Raw genomic sequence first — 18,796 nt, forward strand, 5'->3', positions numbered from 1 at the left:
AGAGAACAAATTCAATGGTTGGCTTGGCAGGTCCTGCTCAAAGGTGACAAAGCTTTTACTACAGAAACACAAGAGGCTTATCTGGAGCACCCACCACATTTATCAGATTGCTGAGCTCTGCTGCTGGTTCTGCAGCCTTTTATCACCCGTGATTACAGATTTACCACAGGGCAAACAGCTGAGGGGTCAAAAGTCGGGCTGAGGCACAGATTGCTCCAGAGTGCAGAGTGGGCGCCAGTGCTGCCGGTGGTTCCTTCCTTGGAGGCACTTCCCTGGTTTCTGCAGGAATGGCCTCAGGGCTCAGTGCTCCCCTTCGCTTCACAGTGACACTGGTGGTGCTGCTGTCCCTGCTGGGTTTGGCTGTGGGTGGGAAGCTCCTGGTGGTGCCAGTGGACGGGAGCCACTGGCTCAGCATGAGGGAGGTGCTGGACGGTCTCCGGCAGAAGGGACACGAGGTGGTCGTGGTCGCCCCTGAAGTCAGTTTGTACATCAAGCCATCCAAGAACTTTGTGATGAAGATGTACCCAGTGCCTTTCACGCAGGAAGAGATGGATGAAGATTTCCAAGGATTTACAAAGGACTTGTTTGAAGGGGGCTCTTTCCTGGCGAGAGTCGTTAGGCTTTATCAGCGGTCAAAGAAAACCTCTGCTCTGTTCCTGGCCACCTGCACACACCTGCTCCACAACAGGGAGCTCATCAAGTACCTTGAGGACAGCAAGTTTGATGCCCTCCTTACAGACCCCATTCTCCCCTGCGGGCAGATCCTGGCAGAGCATCTCTCGGTCCCCTCCGTGTATTTCTTGCAGCAAATCCCCTGTGGTTTGGAATATCAAGCCACCCAGTGCCCCAACCCCCCTTCCTACGTCCCCAGGGTCTTTACAGACCACACAGACCACATGACCTTTCTCCAGCGGGTCAAGAATGTGCTCTATGACATCCCCAATTTTTTTCTCTGCGACGCTGTCTTCCAACCGTATGCCAGACTGGCCTCAGAATTCCTGCACCGGGATGTGACCGTGCCGGATCTCCTCCGCCAGGCTTCCATCTGGCTCATGAAGATAGACTTTGTCTTGCACTACCCAAAGCCCTTGATGCCCAACATGATTTTGGTTAGTGGAGTAAACTGTGCTTCCAAGCAGCTCAGCCAGGTGGGTCACGCTCTGGTTTTCCCTGGGGGGTTGGAGTGGCTCCGAGGAGCTGGAGCGCAGGGTGTGTCCGAGTCCTCGGGCTGTGGGCGGGGGCAGGAAGATTTCAGACCGCTTTTGTTCTGCACTGCTGTCAGTGAAGGAATCGCAGGTAGAGGTGGAGGGAGTGCTGTACATGGAATTAGCTCTGGGAAGTGCTGTGCCTCTGCTCCAAGCCACACTGGCACTGGAGGGGTGTCCCAGCACCTGTTGACCTGTTGCAAGACACACTTGGTTTGAGGAGACCTTCACTCATCCTCTGATCCAACTTGACTGATTTCCTCTACATTCCTGTATTTGTTCTTTAAGGGTGGATTCTCTGTGCTTTGAATTGTGAGAGACTCATGAAAAAACACTTCCTCTGCTTTGGAACATCATTTGAGGCCTCTCAGGGAACCTCCTGAGTGTGTCCAGTTAGGTCAGGATGGTCCTTCCTCTGCCTTGCTGAGTTTTGAGTATCTCCTACCTCCCTTATACCAAACACACTTCATCACATCAATTAATTCTGTATCCAGTTCAGATTTTCTGTGTTGCAGCTTTGCCACTGTCAATCTCACATTCAGCTTTTTATTATTTTTTATGGTATTATCCCAAGCCAGCAGCAGAACTTTGCTTTTCCCTTTGCTGGCTTTCATGATGCTGCTATTGCCTCATTTTCCCAACTTGTGGCGTTCTTTTTCCATATCCCAGGGCCAGTGGTGCTCCTTATTTAAAGTATCAACTGGCATAATTAAAATGAAGTATAAGTTGGCGACTTTATTCTTCTAGAATTATTCTTGGGTTTATTTCAGCCTTTTTTTTTTAATGTGTTTTCAAATCTACTTTGTGGTTTGCAGAGTAACTTCTATTTTTAGTAATAACTCTTCCTGCTGAGTTTTTCAGATATTGGCTTTGCCAAGTGGGTGAGATAAGGCTGATTTTTTGGGAAAAGCTGAATCTCACACAGTAAAAATGAAGCATTTTTAAAGAGGATTCAAACTTGGCACTCAAGTCTAGAAAAGATGGAGATGGAATGAAGTGTCCTGCTAAACCTTGTATAAAATCTGGAAAAGCTAAGGGTGGAAGGGGGACTGACAGGGAGTATCTCCCAATATTTGACCTGTGACTAACACTGAAAAGCAAACAAAAAGGAGAATTTTTCCACACCATGCACTCTAAGAACCCCAAGTCAGCCCCTCAAAAGCAGCAGATTATCTATTTTTTGTAGACAAAACCTATGAATTCAAAAAGGATTTGAGTGGTTATAAGAGGTGCAGGCTGACTGCCAGGATTTATAGGCTTACAAGAGGGATAATCATGGATTCCCCTCTCTGGGATATTTGTTGGACCATTCCCAGCTCACAGCCTTGGCACTCAACCCTGCACTTTGGCTTTACTTTCCCCTCTATCTCCTTCCACCCTTGCCTTTGGAACAGGCTGGACTTGTGGACTTCAGCCTCATAATCACGCGAAAGGCTGTTCCTGTGTTGCTCAAAATCCAGTGTCACAACTTCCATGAACTCTTTTTGAACTTTTATGAACTTTCCTAAAACTTTTATGACCTTTTTTTGAAACTGTTACGAGCCTCAAGGGTTTGGGTTGGGTTTTGTTACCTCTTCAGTGGTGTTTTATAGCGTTTTGTTTTAGTGTCTCACAGATGATCCATGTTTGGCTGAACAACTGTGTGTCAAACATGAGATTTGAGGGGCCTGTCTGTAGGGTAAGAGTATGTCTGCAACTCTGAGTTTACTACATGAGTAAGTACTGCCATCTTAAGGTGTATTTAATGCTTTGCCTTGTTAGGTGAGATCCTTTTCCCACAGAAATGTGGGAGTGGACTCACAGGAACTGGAGCTTCGGTTTTTGGCCTTTTAATGTCGTCTCACTTCCAGCTAGAGCCAAAGTTCGGCTTAAGCAGGGTGGGACTGTATGGAATCATGGAATTGCTGAGGTTGGGAAAGACCTCCGAGATCATCCAACCATCAACTCAACACTGCCAAGCCCACCACCAATCCATGTTCCCAGGTGCCACATCCACGCATTTTTGGAACACTTTCAGGGATGGTGACTCCACCATTTCCCTGGGTAGCCCATTCCAATGCTTGGTAACCCTTTCCATGGAGAAATTTTTCCCAGTATCCAGCGTGAACCTCCCTATTGATGTCTGAAACTCCCTCCTCTTTAATGCAGTTTCTTTGGATGTTACAGTCCTTCCTCCTGGCTTGTGAGAATCCCTTTTTTTAATGGGCCACATGGAGAACCTCCTCTCCAATTAAGCATTTTAGGACATAGTATCAGGCTTAGTGTTGGCCTCTGAATGTACTTCCCCCACTCCGGTGCCTTTGGCAAGGGCGGCCAATCCATGAAGCAAAATTCCTACCATTCCTGCCTGCTCCAAGACAGCCCTTCCAGGCATGAAGAAACTGTTCAGAGCTCTCTCTGTTTGGGTGTGCTTGGTTAGGGGAATCTAAAACCATTTGTCTTCTCCATCCAGCTCTTGTTCAGTTGCCATTCCTGCATTTTATTTGGCTTTTGTAACCTTGCCAGCTTTTGGCATCCAGCTTTTCCCTATCCATGAAATATGCCTTAGTGGCAGGTGAGATCTGCTTGGCCAGGCCCTCCTTCCAAGCACAAACTGCTTTTTTTAGGTTTATCTGGAAAGTTTTCCAGTGCCTTTGCCTGTCCCTCCCACCCAAAGCATTGCTTTGTTACGGGGAACTGTTTCATTCCCCCAGGTACAAGTTGGGTTTCCATTGCATCGCTTGCTCCAGCTTCAACCCAGGTTCTCAGGAATAATTAGGCACTTAAATGCCACTCAAATCAACCAGATTTGGGTATCTAAAGAAGTCCTGGGAGTGGACAGCAGGACAGCTGTGTTGTTACACAGGCAAACCTTAAAAACCTCCAGGGTAAAAATCTTTTTCCAAATTTTCAGTCCAAATCTCCCAAACCGTTTGTGACTGATTTTTTTTTTGTTTGTTTGGGGTTTTTTTGGGGTTTTTTTGTTGGGTTTTTTTTTTGTTGTTTTTTTGGTTGGTTGGTTGGTTGGTTTTTTTTGGGTTTTTTTTGGTTTTTTTTGTTTTTTTTTACTGTTACCCAAAAGAGTTTGGCTCAGTTATCAGGAAGAATCCAGGAGGAATTTCTTCCTGGCAAGGGTGGTCAGGCCTTGGCAGGGGCTGCCCAGGGAGATTTGGAGTCCCCATCCCTGGAGGTGTCCAGGGAAGAACTGGCCGTGGCACTGAGTGCTCTGGGCTGGGGGACAAGGGGGGGATCAGACAAAACTTGGACTTGATGACCTTGGAGGGCTTTTCCAACCTCAGTGACTCTGGGATCACTGTTACTCCCCATCAAGTAGCCTGTGATCAAGATCAGGACTCCTAATGTGGGTTTGGGGTTTTTCTGCCTTAGAAGTCATACCCTAGGGAATGCAGAGGCATCTCAAACTGTTCTCCCCTTCTTCTGGTGAGCACAGGAGACAAGTGTGGGCTTCTCTTGGCTCCTACCACAGCCAGGCCTTGATAACTTTTGGCAAAGTACCTGTTATTGTGACCTTTCAAACACATTTGTGCCATAGCGTCTCACCTGTGAACTCTTACAGCCCCTCTTGAGCAAGGACCTCACGTTCTGCTGCATCTTTGCTTTCAAAGAGATGTTTGGCCTCAGGCCACTCATCTATGAACTCTGGTGGCCCCTCTTGAGCAGGAGCTGCACACTGTGCTGTGTCACTGTTTGGATAAAAAGGTATTTGGTTAATAAGTCACCCGAACTCTGGTTGACTGGCACTCTTGGCGTGCCAGCTCCTGCAAACCACGGAGAGCATCCTGTGTGAACTCCAGGCACCTTTCCGAGCAAAGGTCGGAGGTTTAGGTCTTCCTTGTCAATAGTTCACCACAGTTTTTGTAGTACAAGCTCTCTGGAGAAGCTCAGTGGCCATAAAAGTTGGCTCCTGCCTTGAATCTGGCCCAGCCACGTGCAGAGTGACTCACTTGAGACATCCCTGACCCAGCAAAACCACAAGCAACTGCTGCCTCTGCTAATCAAGGGCCCTGCTGATTGTTCTCAATCACTTGAGATAACTTAAATGCATGGAACAGCTTCTTGAGGTGCCTTGATAGCACTTTAATCCATGCTTTTATCAGTGTTCAAACCCTGATCTTGGAACTCCAGTAACCTGTCTCAGCAAACATTTTGTAGGGGTAAACATTAAAGTCCACCCTGATATAAATGAGGTACAACTATTTTCTGCCTTCATATTCTGCTGAAAGGAGTAAGAAGGAGCAGTTGATCTCCTTTCCTGCCCCACAGCAGGGATGTGGAGGCATCAGGTAACCGCTGGGCTGGTTCTTTTCCTTGCTTTCTGGAGCGTGGCAGGAGCTGGGAAGCTCTTGGTGGTGCCTCAGGATGGGAGTCACTGGCTGAGCATGCGCATGGTGCTGGAGAAGCTCTGGGAGAAGGGGCACGAAATCGTGGCCGTGGTTCCTGACGCCGCTTTGCTCCTGAAGAGCCCTCAGTCCTTCACCATCAAAACATACTCCGTGCCCTACACGCAGGAGTTTGTGGACAAATACTACCACGAGCTGGGGGAGAAGAGCTTTGAGTTAACAATCACAGCTCTGCTCAGCAACGTCTCCCAGCTGACCAGCCTGTTCTCCTCTGCCTGTCGGCACCTCTTGTACGACCAAGAGCTGATGAGGTACCTCCAGGACAGCAAGTTCGATGCCATCATGATGGACCCTGTGCTGCCCTGTGGCCCCATCCTTGCTGAGCATCTCTCCCTCCCCTCAGTCTACTTCATGCGTGGCCTCCCGTGCACCTTAGACTACAAGGTTGCCCAGTGTCCCAGCCCTGTGTCCTACGTGCCCAGGACCTTCTCCTCCGCTTCGGATCACATGACATTCCCGGAGCGTGTGAAGAACCTCCTGATTGAGCTCTCAGAGCCTGTGCTTTGCTACCTGTTCTATACAGAGTACAGGAACTTGGCTTCTGAGTTTCTGCAGAGAGATGTAACGATGCAGGAGCTCTTCAGCAAAGCTTCAGTGATGCTGATGAGATACGACTTTGTTTTTGAGTACCCGCGCCCCATAATGCCCAACATGGTCTATGTTGGAGGCATCAACTGTGTGCAGAAGAAGCCACTGTCAAAGGTTGGTCGTTGCTTACCCCAAGGGTGTCATGGCATTTATTGGTGATTATTTAAGATGTGCTGGTTTAAGTGCTCTCTTGGTGTGTTCAGCTGGAGAAGAGGAGGCTGAGGGGAGACCTCACTGCAGTCACATCTTCCTCAAGGGGCAGAGGAGGGGCAGGCCCTGAGCTCTGCTCTGGGGGGACCAGGGACAGCAGCCAGGGAATGGCTGGAGCTGTGTCAGGGCAGGCTCAGGTTGGATCTCAGGCAAAGGTTCTTCCCCCAGAGGCTGGTTGGGCACTGCCCAGGCTCCCCAGGGCAGTGGGCACAGCCCCAAGGCTGCCAGAGCTCCAGCAGGGTTTGGATGATCCTCTGGGGCACAGGGTGATGGGCCTGTGCAGGGCTGAGGGTTGGACTGGATGATCCTTGTGGGTCCCTTCCAGCTCAGCGTATCCTGTGACTCTGTTCTGTAACATTTGTCTTGATCCGGTATGTGATCGAATCCCAGGATGGTCTGGGAGTGGGATTTCAGGCTTTGATAGATGATCACAAGGCTTGCTCTTCAAACACCTGAAGGGTTTCTCTCCAGGAGAGCTTAGGTCAAGTCGCCTGAGCTGTGTAGCTGCCTGTAGGTGTAGCTTAGCTTGTTGTAAGCACATCACCATCATATTGGACACTCAGGGCATGTTCTTTGTCAGAGAAATGACAAAATAATTCAGGGTCATGCAATTTAATATTCCTGACAGTTGTGGAATTAATCACAGGAGATGATTGTACAAAAAAATGGAAATCTGTGGGTATACCCAGGCACTTCTCAGTGCCACAGAGCACGGAGCTGTGTCGGGGGGGTTAGGCTGGATCTCAGGTTCTTCCCTCAGAAGGTGGTGGGCACTGACCAGGCTCCCCAGGGTTTGGTCACAGTCCCAAGGCTGCCAGAGCTCCAGGAGTGTTTGGACAACGCCCTCAGGGACAGGGTGGGATTGTTGGGGTGTCCTGGGCAGGGCCAGCAGTTGGACTGGATGGTCCTTGTGGGTCCTTCCAAATGAGGATATTCTAGGATTCCATGTGTACAAATACCCCAAAACCAGGGGTGTGCAGGGACACAGGGGGAGCTCTGTTACCTCTGGATTTGTGTAAGGTAGCAAATAAGAGGCTGATTGGGAAAAGAAGCCTTCAGGACTGTAACCATCTCCCCTCCCTTGTCTAAATCTCCCTCGTGCTGTGCGGACAGGGAGATGTCAGGGGTTTATCCTTTCAGACCAGGAGTTATTGCTCAGCTTGCGACACCTTTACTACTGTAAACCCAGGACTTTCACTGTGATAATTGCTGTGATAGAGCAACAAATCTGCAGATAAACCTTTACAACCCACTGCATATCAAATCTCTGTCAATCTTTGCTTCTTGGTTACACTCCAAGGGTACAAAGCAATCTAAAGGTCAGGCTTGTTCCTAGTTCTGTGTCCAGTCACTGGAGCGGACCCAAGGCAGGGAGTTGATCATTACCTGGATGTTAGTGATTGCTGGGTCAGTCCCATTCATGACTCTTGCTCAGCCTTTCAGCCCAAGATGCTGTTGGTCCCTCCTCCCTTGGTCCCTCCTCCCTTTGTCACTCCTCCCTGGAGTGTTTGAATCCTCTGATGTCGATCCGAACGTGCAACTTGTGCCCAGTTACTCAGAGCCTTCACCATGCACAGAAGATAAACCCAATATTTACCCACAGTTAAAAATTACCCCAATTTCTCTCTGTTAAAAATTAAACCCCACCTCAGTTAAAATTCAAGTGCAAAGTACCCCCATGGTTCATTCCTCCTCCTGCAGCCGTTTAAAACTCTGTTGGCCGCAAGAGGGAAATGACTCCTTCCAAGCCAGGATTTCATTCTCCCGCCTCCTGGGCTGTGTTTTGCCTGCTCCTGTGGACCTTTGGTGAAGGTGGGAAGCTTTTGGTGGTGCCCATTGACGGCAGCCACTGGCTGAGCATGCGCCCGGTCGTGGAGCGGCTCCGGCAGCGGGGACACGACGTCGTGGTGGTGGCACCGCAGACAAACCTCCGGATCCGCCCATCGGGGCTTTACACCCTGAAAACATACTCTGTGTCTTACACCAGGGAGTATGTGGAGGCAGAATTCCGACAGATGGGCCACAGGAGCTTCACGCCCCAGCCCTTCTTGGAGAAACTCGCGAAAATAGCCAATTTTACCACCATGTTCTTGGATTCCTGCAAACGTCTCCTGGCTGACAGAGAGCTGATCCAGTACCTCGAGGAGAGCAGATTTGATGCTGTTTTCATGGATCCTTTCTTTCCCTGTGGGCAAATAGTGGCTGAGCACCTCTCCCTGCCTTCCGTGTACTTCGTCCGGGGGCTGCCCTGCGGCCTCGACTCCCAGGCCACCCTCTGTCCCAGCCCTCCTTCCTACATCCCCAGGTCTTTCACCCGCCTCACGGACCGCATGAGCTTCCTCCAGCGCCTGGGCAACCTCGTGGCCAGCCTGAGCAGTTCCCTGGCTTGCTCTTTCCTTTATTCTCCCTACGATCCCTTGATCAGGGAGTTCCTGCGGCGGGAGGCGACGGTGCCAGAGCTGTTGAGCCGCGCGGCCCTTTGGCTCCTGAAATACGACTTCGTGTTCGAGTTCCCCCGGCCCCTCATGCCCAACATGGTCCTGGTCGGGGGCATCGGCTGCACTCGGGAAAACAAGTTGTCCCGGGTTAGTTCCCTGCTTTCCCTGCTGCCTGCACTGAGAGTTCTCTCCAGGAGATGGAGCTCCCAGGCAGGAATAAGTGATGCCAGGCGGGAGTGGCTGGGCAAGCACTTGGGCACCTCGGCGTCCAGCCCTGGAGAGATGAGGAGTTACTTTGTAGGACACCTCTATATTCCCAGGCAAAGCTGTACCAAAAAATCGGCTTTTCCTTTTCCCATTTTCCCTATTTCCATTCCCTTTTCCTTCTTCCTGTCTGCGGCTCCCTGACGCGGGGCAGTGGAGGGGCAGCAGCTCTCTGTGAGCAGTGACAGGACCCGAGGGAACAGCTGGAGCTGCCGGGGAGGTGTAGGCTGGGTGTTAGGAGAGGGTTCTGGAAGGCACTGCAACAGGCTCCCCAGGGCACTGGATGGCACTGGAACAGGCTCCAAGGCTGCCAGAGCTCCAGGAGCATTTGGACAACACCCTCAGGAACAGGGTGGGATTGTTGGGGTGTCCCGGGCACGGCCAGGAGTGGGACTGGATGATCCTTGTGGGTCCCTTCCAGCTCAGGATATTGCATGAACTTCAGGATGAAACCCACCCCACCAGTGAAGCAGCCCTTCTGCCACTGTTGTGTGAAATACTCTGGACTGTAAATGTATTTTGTTTGAACTGTGCCAAACTTCCTCAATATCTCCTGCTTTGCATTAAGAAATCTTCCTAATTCTCTTATTTTCCAGTGAGTGTCCACTGCAGGTATTTCATAAAGGTGGTGAGTAGCACCCACTGAGATGAGCAGATGCTCATTAAAAACACTGCTAAAATAACCTGAATATTCCCAAAGCAGGACTGCAAAAGATTTCCTAAGAGTAGTGGCACTTCCGAGCAGAACGTTGGACTGGTGTGACTGATCCCACAGAAAATAAATTGGGTCAAATATGCCTCTAGACAGCCCCAAAACTGTGGTAAAGAGCAGAACTAAGAGAGTCAGTCTTGATTGTCCCTCCCCATGGCAGAGGGTTAGAATGAGATTATCTTTGAAGTCCCTTCCAACCCAAATCATTCCATGGTTATCCCATCAGATCCTGGAGATAAGATTTCACTTGCCAGACTTACATGGACTTTTAGTTCATTTTATTCCACTTCTTTCACTCTGATTCCTGCAACAGTTTCCTTTTGTCTTTCCCTCCCTGGCTTGACCAAATATTTTTCTATGGCAAAGAATTTTTGCTCCAGCCTTCGGCTGTTTTTGTGCTTCATTGGAATCCCTTTGTTCTTGGATTCCAGTGCTGGATCTCTTGGTCCTTCTGTTATTGAAACCAATCAAACCAAATAGATACAAACCTCTGGCAGCACTTCAATATTATCCTACTCAAAGGAAAGACAATAAATCCAGGTACGAGGAGTTCAAGCTGTCAGAACACTTGTCCAAAATTTTAATTCTCTCTTGCAACTCTGGGTCTGAAAAGAAGAACATCAGGTCTAAATCCAGACTTAAAATAAATGTGGAAATGAGCCACCTGGGGAATGGCTGCCAGGAGAAATATGATGGTGATCTATCCAAGGCTTGGAGCAACCTGGTTGAGTGGAAGGTGTCCCTGCCATGGCAGGGAGTGGAATGAGATGGGCTTTGGTTTGGGTGGGAAGGGACCTCATTCTAGGATTCTATGAATTGATCTCCTTAATTGGTCCAGCCTCATTTTTGTGGCACAGACCATGTCTTTGAGCAGACAGGTTTTGCTACACAATTGTTTTCGAGCCAATTTTTCCTCAGGTCCATCGTGAATCCGAGCTCAGGCACCTCCCTGACTTTGTTCACCCACCTGCGCCCATTTCTTTTTCCCCAGGACTCATTTTCCTGCCCACAGCTGGTTTTCCTGATCATAATTTTGTGGTGTTGTGTCACATTTTTGGTTTGTTGTGTCGACTGCTTATTTTATTGCCTTTCCAGGGAGTTTTGTGAGAACACCACAGCACTTCCAGCATCTGACCTGGAAAGGACCTTGACCAAGGGTGTGCTTCCTTTTGGCAGGAATTTGAAGCCATTGTGAATGCCTCTGGAGAACACGGCATCGTTGTCTTCTCGCTGGGCTCCATGGTCTCCGAGATCCCCATGAAGAAAGCCATGGAAATCGCAGATGCCTTGGGAACAGTCCCTCAGACGGTACCATTTCCCTCTTCCCCTTCCAGCAGGGCTGTTTCCAGGCCCTCCCATCCCTCTCCTGCTGAGAACTGACGTGCTGTTGGCTCCTCCTGGCAGGTCTTGTGGCGATACACGGGCCCGACGCCCTCCAACCTGCCCAAGAACGTGAAGCTCGTCAAGTGGCTGCCACAGAACGATCTCCTGGGTAGGTCTGAGAAGCCTCAAAAGGCACCAGGGGGTTTCTGTAGCAATGGATTTATGGAAAAAGTCCTGCCAAAGATGGACTGGTGAATCAGAAGTTTTTAATGTTGTTTAAACATGTGTTAAGATGGCTTTTTGCAGAGTCACTGCTCCTTCTTCCCGACACCCTCTGTAAAGACCCCTTATCTCTCAGGCAGGAGTGTCCTGGGAAGATGTCCTAAGGTGTTCTCATTGGTCTTTTGTTAACCCCTTCCTTATTTGGCTGTTAACTCCCTACCTGATTGGGTTTTTTGTAAGACCCCTCATCTGTGATTGGCCCCCTTTGACCCTCCCAACTTTTACTCTTCCACTCTTCTACTGTTGTAAAACCCCATGAGCATCATCTGTGGGTCACAGGCCTTGCTGGGAGTCACCACCAGCTGACCCTGTCCCTGTGGGTCACAGACCATCCTTGCAGCCTTTGCTGCTGGAGCCAGAGCTTGTCTTTGAGAAAGTGCATCTTCAGAACTGCTGAATTATGGAACAGCTCTGATGGAAAGTGTTCCCAAAACTCCCAGTCCAAAACGGGAGTCTTTATCTCTCACTAACCAGTCTCGACGCCCCAGCTGTGTTTTTGTCATGCCTGCTGGGCTGAAAAGCAAATTTAGGGTCCTCAAGTGTGCGTTTCCAGGCAGGTCTTTGGGCTTTGCAAAGTGGTGAAGTTGTATGTGATGTTGCCAGGAGAGCATCTGTTGGTGAGACAACAGGCTCAGCTGTGGGAGATCTTCGCAACCAGCAAATCAGAGAATCACAGAATATGCTGAGATCCCATCAGGATCATCCAGTCCAGCTCCTGGCCCTGCACAGGACACCTCAACAATCCCCCCATGTGCCCAAGAGCATTGTCCAAACTCAGACAGGCTTGTTGCCACAACCGTTCCCTGGGGAGCCTGGTCAGTGCCTGATCACCCCCTGGGGAAAGAACCTTTTCCTGAGATCCAACCTAACCCTGGTAAAAAAGTAGTTCAATGGCAACATCCACTTTAACCCCTCCTCGCTCTGATTTAATCCTAAAGTCCTTGGAGGATTTTCCAGTGATTACCCCAACCAAGACAGAGCTCTCCAACTCCGGGTTCCTTCAACCCCCTGTTCTCTCCCCTCAGTCCATAAGGAACGGACAGCTCAAAGCTTTTGATTTATACCCCCAACAGCCCAAAGGTCTTGATTTACAGCAACCAGGGCTGTCTTTTGGGCAGGTTTTGTGTTGCTGTGAGTAAGTAACCCCAAGCCTGTGTTTGCCTCCACAGCCCACCCCAAGACTCGAGCCTTCATCACCCACGGGGGCTCCCACGGGGTCTATGAGGGCATTTGCAACGCGGTGCCCATGGTGCTGATGCCCCTGTTTGGAGACCAGATGGACAATGCCAAGAGAGTGGAGTCCAGGGGAGCAGGACTGACCCTGAACATCCTGGAAATGACCTCCCAGGACATCTCCACTGCCCTGAAAGCCGTCATTAATGACAAAAAGTGAGTGACAGGAGCGCGGCCTTCCTGCCGGCACGGCTGTGTGGCACCACCGGGGACTGCCAGGATGCAGGGATGGGAGGATGCAGATTTGGAGGATGCAGGAATTGGAGGATGCAGATTTGGAGGATGCAGGGATGGGATGATGCAGCTTTAGAGGATGCAGGAATTGGAGGATGCAGATTTGGAGGATGCGGGGATGGGATGATGCGGGTTTAGAGGATGCAAGGATTGGAGGATGCAGGGATTGGAGGTTGCAGGTTTGGAGGATGCAGGAATGGGAGGATGCAGGAATGGGAGGATGTAGGGATGGGAGGATGCAGGTTTGGAGGATGCAGGAATAGGAGGATGCAGGTTTGGAGGATGCAAAGATTGGAGGATGCAGGAATGGGAGGATGCGGGGATGGGAGAATGTAGGGATGGGAGGATGCAGGGTTAGAGGATGCAGGGATGGGAGGATGCAGGGATGGGAGGATGCAGAGATTGGAGGATGCAGAGATTGGAGGATGCAGAGATTGGAGGATGCAGGGATGGGAGAATGCAGAGATTGGAGGATGCAGGGATTGGAGGATTCAGGTTTAGAGGATGAAGGTTGGGAGGATGCAGGGATTGCAGGATGCAGGTTTAGAGGATGCAGGGATGGGAGGATGCAGAGATTGGAGGATGCAGGGATGGGAGGATGCAGAGATTGGAGGATGCAGAGATTGGAGGATGCAGAGATTGGAGGATGCAGAGATTGGAGGATTCAGGTTTAGAGGATGAAGGTTTGGAGGATTCAGGGATCAGAGGATGCAGGGATCAGAGAAGATGTGGTATAAATGCAGTGGAATAAGTCAATTTGACCAAAATGTCACCTCCTAAACCCAAATTTCCCAGGCAAAGGGGGCTTGGACACAACGTGGCAGGAAAGGCAATAGGTGAAGAGAGAGGTGGCAAACAGGTTTTATTCCCCAACCCAGTGGTGACACAAGTCAGGGGAGAGCCTGGAAAGGTGGAATGGTTGATTTTCTTTGCATGAGGCTTGCCCAGAGGTGCTGGAGGCAAGTGGTGGTGCCCTGGAGTATTCCAGAGGCTCTATTCCTTTAGGAACTCTGCTTTCCAGCTGGCAGGGTTCACCAAACAGAGCTGTTACCACTCATTTATTTTACAGATGAGTTTTCTCACTCTTTTTTCCCTCCCTGGAGTTCCTCAGGAGCTGTGTGAGCACAGAGAGCTGCAGGCTGGGCAATTCCAGCACAGAGCAGGAGGAACATGCAGGGATGCACTGGGGAAGGGCAGGGAAGATCCCAGGATTGCAGTCAGCATGGCCAGGGAGTTTTAAGGCATCACAGAGGAAAGGAGCTTGAAGACATAAGAGCTCTTCCCTCCTCCCATTCCCAGTTTCTTAGTCCTTGGTATCCTCTCCTCCGTCATGTTGCTGAGAAATAGCACCTTACTGACAGTGCTTCCTAACCACTGTTCTGACAGCAATAATAATGATAATATAATGATAATAATAGAATCATAGAATCATAGAATAGGTTGGGTTGGAAAAGACCTCCAAGATCATCAAGTCCAACCCCTGATCCAACTCCAATTACTATATCATGGCACTAAGGGCCACATCCAATCTCTTTTTAAAAACCTCCAGGGATGGTGAATCCACCACCTCTCTGGGTAGGCCGTTCCAATGCCTGAAAATATAATAATATTATAATATAATAATATAATAATTATAATAATATAATGGTAATACCAATAATTATGATGATGCAGCAGCTTGATCTTGAAAAGCTGGATAGCTTTTCTACCTCAGTCTGCCATTTCAGCCAGAGACCTTCACCCCAGAGGTTTTGCTGAGAGTTCAGACTAAGCTTTTCCTTGTTTTCTGATACCTTTCCCTCTTTATTTGGCATTGAAAACAGCACTATCTGGGCCTGTAACTTTGCCATCCTCCTCTTCAAGGGGTGGGAATGGGGAGGGAAACACCATCAGAGGAGCCCCCAGGGGCCATCAGACAACTGAATCTGCACATCCTCATTTTGGGGGGGCTCAGTCTCAGAAGCACAAGTCCAGTGGAGTCCAGAGAAGCTGTAGCTTCTCTATCCCTGGAAGTGTCCAAGGCCAGGTTGGACAGGGCTTGGAGCAACCTGGGCTGGTGGGAGGTGTCCCTGCCCATGGCAGGGGGTGGCACTGGATGAGCTTTGTGTTCCTTTCCAACCCAAACCATTCCGTGACTGAAAACTTCCCCTGGCAGGTACAAGGAGAACATCCAGCGCCTCTCAGACCTTCACCTGGACAGGCCCATCCACCCCCTGGACCTGGCTGTGCACTGGGTGGAGTTTGTGATGAGGCACAAAGGGGCCCCACACCTCAGGCCTGCTGCCCACGACCTCAACTGGGTGCAGTACCACTCCCTGGATGTCCTGGCCTTCCTCCTGGTCGTGCTGCTCCTCTCCCTCTTCATCTCCTTCAAGTGCTGCCTGTGCTGCTGCCGCAGGTGCTGTGGCAAGAAGGGAAGGACAAAGAAAGCAGCCAAATCCAAGACCCACTAGCAGGTGACTCCGAGTCCCACCAGCGGGTGACACCCGTGGTGGGAGATAAATCCTCTGCTCTGGACCCCAAGGATCAGAGAACAGCTCAGATTTCACTGCAATAAACACTGATTTTCAGTCCAGCAATAATAGGGATCCTTTAAAATAGCACCACAAGAGGGGTTGTTGCACTGAGATAATTTTTTGCCTTTAATTAAGAATCTGTTGTTTCAAAATACCTTGTGGGGAAATTGCTTTTCATGCTCAGACACTTCAGGGCCGAGTGGGAAATCCAAGGCTCCTGGTTTCCACCTCTTGGTGTACAGAGGCCTCAGAGGGACTTTTTGTTTTCACCTCTCCATGCAACAGGGATATACAGGGATTTTGGAAGTCTTCCAGGGTTTTAGGAGAAATATCTAGTGTCAGGTTTATCAAACACTCTGAGATCTTTTGTGTTGTAGAAGAGGCAAATGTTATGCACTGATAATGGAAACTAAGCTTCCAATGGGGCTGGGAATATCCTGAACAAAACCAAGGGGTTTGGCAGGGAAGCTGCTGGAAAACCACTGTGTTTCCCCCCAGCTTCCTCCTGCTCAGTGCTGTGACTGGAGCTCACCTGTTTGGTGATGAGACCTTTGTAAGCATCAGTTATAAACCCCAACTGATTGATTCCTGGGGAGTGATGCTCAGGTAAAAACCCAAACCCCAGCCCTATAAATAAACCCCAAATACTAAAAATAACGACTCTGGTGTTTTCTGCCTTGAGAGAGAGGGGGGTGGACACTTTGATCAGGGAGAAAGAGCTGGAGAAGGGAAGGATTGAAGCCACTTTGATCCACAAGCTCTCCTTGTCAGCATTCCCGTGTCACTTGCTGAGAGGTGACATCCTGAGGCTGCCACAGTTCCCAGGTTCATATCGAGGGCTCCAAACTGGGCTGTCCCAGTCCAGGTGTCCTGGTGCTGCTGTTTGAAAAAGCAGGAACTTGGAGGAAGCTGTGAAGTTCAAGCCAGTGCATCCTCAGCCTGTCTCCCGAATCTCAGGGCCCCCCATGGCACCCCCAGCCTGTCCAGGGCTTTGCAGGCCTTTCCCTGCCCTCCTCCTTCCTGCAGCAATGAGAGAGCCACTGTCACCCAGCTCTGCTCTGACAGGGCCCTGCAAGTGCTCCTGGCAGCAATTCCCTCCCTATTAAGGGAAGGTTAAAGGTTCCATTGGATCTGATTCCTTAGGATGATAAAAACAAGTCATCGAGCAAATCCCAGATCCCCCCAGCCAGGTCTTGGTGCTCCAAAAGCAGCCTGAACAAAGGGAGCAGATTGTTTTCCCTGGGAATGCTCCCAGCCTGGATTATCTCGGGGAGGGGGGACATGGTCCCTGCTTTGCTGGGGCAGATCCAAGCAAGCTGTGACTGTTCCCAAACGTGCCTTTCCCTGCCCTCCTCCTTCCTGCAGCAAAAAGAAGGAAACCCTTTTTTGGGCTGTGAGGGCTGAGCTGCTTTTCAAGTGCAGTTCCTGCAGCTCCACACGTTCCTCAAGTGCCAGCTCCAGGTGTCCCCTGTCCTGGCTGGAGCCCGGGGACAGCAGTGCCCCTGGAAAAGAGACCTTTTGGAGCCGGCACAGCCCCACCCGTGGTGGGTTCAGTCCCCTCTGAGCTTCCAGCAGCTGTTGGATGCAGAACAAAACCACTTTGGGATGTCCTTGAGGAGAAGTTCTGAGTTCCCTCGGGAGCAATCTGGTGACTTTTTCTGCAGGGACAAGGGGAAACCCTTTGATGTCAGGTCAGATGACCAGAATAAGGAGAAAAAAAAAATACAAAAATATCACAATTGCAGCTCGAAACCTCTCACTGAGGGGAAGAAGAGCTGAGAGTAAAAAAGAATCAAAATGCCCATCCCCTGATTTCTTTGATTTCGGAAAGATCTTAAAAAAAAAAGATTTAAGGCTTTTTGCCAAAGCGAAACTGCTGCAGAAAGTGGGTATCCTCCTCCTCTTCCTCTCCTTTTTGCCCTTCACTCTCCTTAGCCTCGACTACTTTGTCCTCCTGCTCTTTATTTTCCCTTGGAGAAAGGATATGCAGGGCCAGGACTGGAGTGTCCAGCAGAGGCCACTCTGGGATCACCGAGAGAAATCCAGGAAAAGGCCCCCCCTTCCTACCAAACCAGCCCAGGTGGGTGGGACAGCGACTTGTTTGTCCACCTGTGCTCCAGGAATACGGAGCCTGCAGCAAGGAGATGATTTTCAGAAGGAATTAGGAGCCAAAGCTCTTTGGAGCAACGGCTTTGGTGCAGAGGAAGGAGCTGGAGGGGCTGCAGCATCGCCAGTGGTTCTCCCAAACTTTCCCAAGGGAAGGGTCAATCGGGGACAATGTCCCCTCTTATTGCCCCTTAACTGGATCCTTGACCAGGGCAGAGCCTCCAGCCCAGCTCCCCTTCCCAGGAGATGGAGAACTCCACATCTCAGCCCGTTTGGAAGGCTCAGAGCTGGGGCTGGGGCACCTCCCGGGAGGGGAAACTGAGGCAGGACCAACCCTCACTCCCCTCCCCGAGTTCCCCAGAGCCCCAGGCTAAGCTTTTCCAGCAAACCCTTCAAATCTTTGGGAAAAGAAGCATCCAAAATCCCTTGGGGGTACAAACACCTCCCACTCAGCATCACTGAGCACCCACATAACCCCCTCCAGAGCTGGTGCTTTCTGCTCCCACCCGGGGACTTTTTTGTAGTGTTGATTTTATTTTTCCCTGGATTTTAACATCCAGTAAGACTGGGGGGAAAAAAAAGCAGTGGAGACAGTGCTGCTCCCAGCTTTTCTAGTGCCCCTCAGCCCCACCCCAGCTGCACAACACGGCCAAGAGGCTCTTTGGTTTGGGATGGGGTGTCCTGGGGGACACAGCGGCCCTGGCTCCCAGGGCAGGATGCACTTGGCACCTTTCCCTGCTTCCCACCAGCCAGACCACGGGAAATGACAGGAATTGCTGACATTTTTCTGCAGCCACAGGGTTTCTGCAGCCTCACCCCTCAAGGGCAGTAGGGAGGCTTTTCCATTGCCGTGGGAGCTCTGGGCAGCTCTGAGGCTCCTCCACCTCCCCAGTGTGGGGGTCCACGGAGACCCCTGGCCCACAGGGACACCCCAGGGTGCTCCAAGCCCTGTCCAGCCTGGCCTTGGACACTTCCAGGGATGGAGCAGCCACAGTTTCTCTGGGCAACCTGTGCCAGGGCCTCCCCACCCTCCCAGGGAAGGATTCCTTCCCAATATCCATCTAAACGTACACTCTGGCAGCTTAAAGCCATTCTCCCTTATGTTCCTCAGAGCTGCACTTAATTCATTAATTAATTACATTTATCACCTCTCTTTTGGGTGGCTTTCTACAAAGTAAATCCTTCCTGCTGCTGGTACCCAGTGACACCAGTCTGGGGGGGGAGGGGGGTTCCTGGGAGCTCCCAAACTCCCTTCCAGCCTCATTCCCCACTGTGGGAAAGCACT

The 18,796-nt window shown here is 50.5% G+C and overlaps 1 protein-coding gene across 4 annotated transcripts in view; it reads left to right on the plus strand.

Moving 5' to 3' along the window:
* The window catches only part of LOC113977239 (UDP-glucuronosyltransferase 1-1-like), a 21,894-nt gene extending 6,063 nt beyond the window's left edge, over positions 1-15,831 (plus strand). The window contains exons 1-5 of one of the 4 annotated variants that reach the window (XM_027703185.1): positions 200-1,148; positions 10,994-11,125; positions 11,222-11,309; positions 12,592-12,811; positions 15,045-15,831. In XM_027703185.1, the coding sequence (XP_027558986.1) occupies positions 288-1,148; positions 10,994-11,125; positions 11,222-11,309; positions 12,592-12,811; positions 15,045-15,342 (1,599 nt within the window). In that variant the 5' untranslated portion in view covers positions 200-287 and the 3' untranslated portion in view covers positions 15,343-15,831. Of the gene's footprint in view, positions 1-199; positions 1,149-5,439; positions 6,308-8,075; positions 8,989-10,993; positions 11,126-11,221; positions 11,310-12,591; positions 12,812-15,044 lie in introns of those variants that run through there. The other 3 variants (XM_027703189.1, XM_027703186.1, XM_027703187.1) reach the window with 3 other exon arrangements.
* Positions 15,832-18,796: the final 2,965 nt, after the last annotated feature.

The sequence above is a fragment of the Neopelma chrysocephalum genome, unplaced genomic scaffold, assembly GCF_003984885.1.
Source record: "Neopelma chrysocephalum unplaced genomic scaffold, ASM398488v2 Primary Assembly neopelma1_210, whole genome shotgun sequence".
NCBI classification, from domain to species: domain Eukaryota; kingdom Metazoa; phylum Chordata; class Aves; order Passeriformes; family Pipridae; genus Neopelma; species Neopelma chrysocephalum.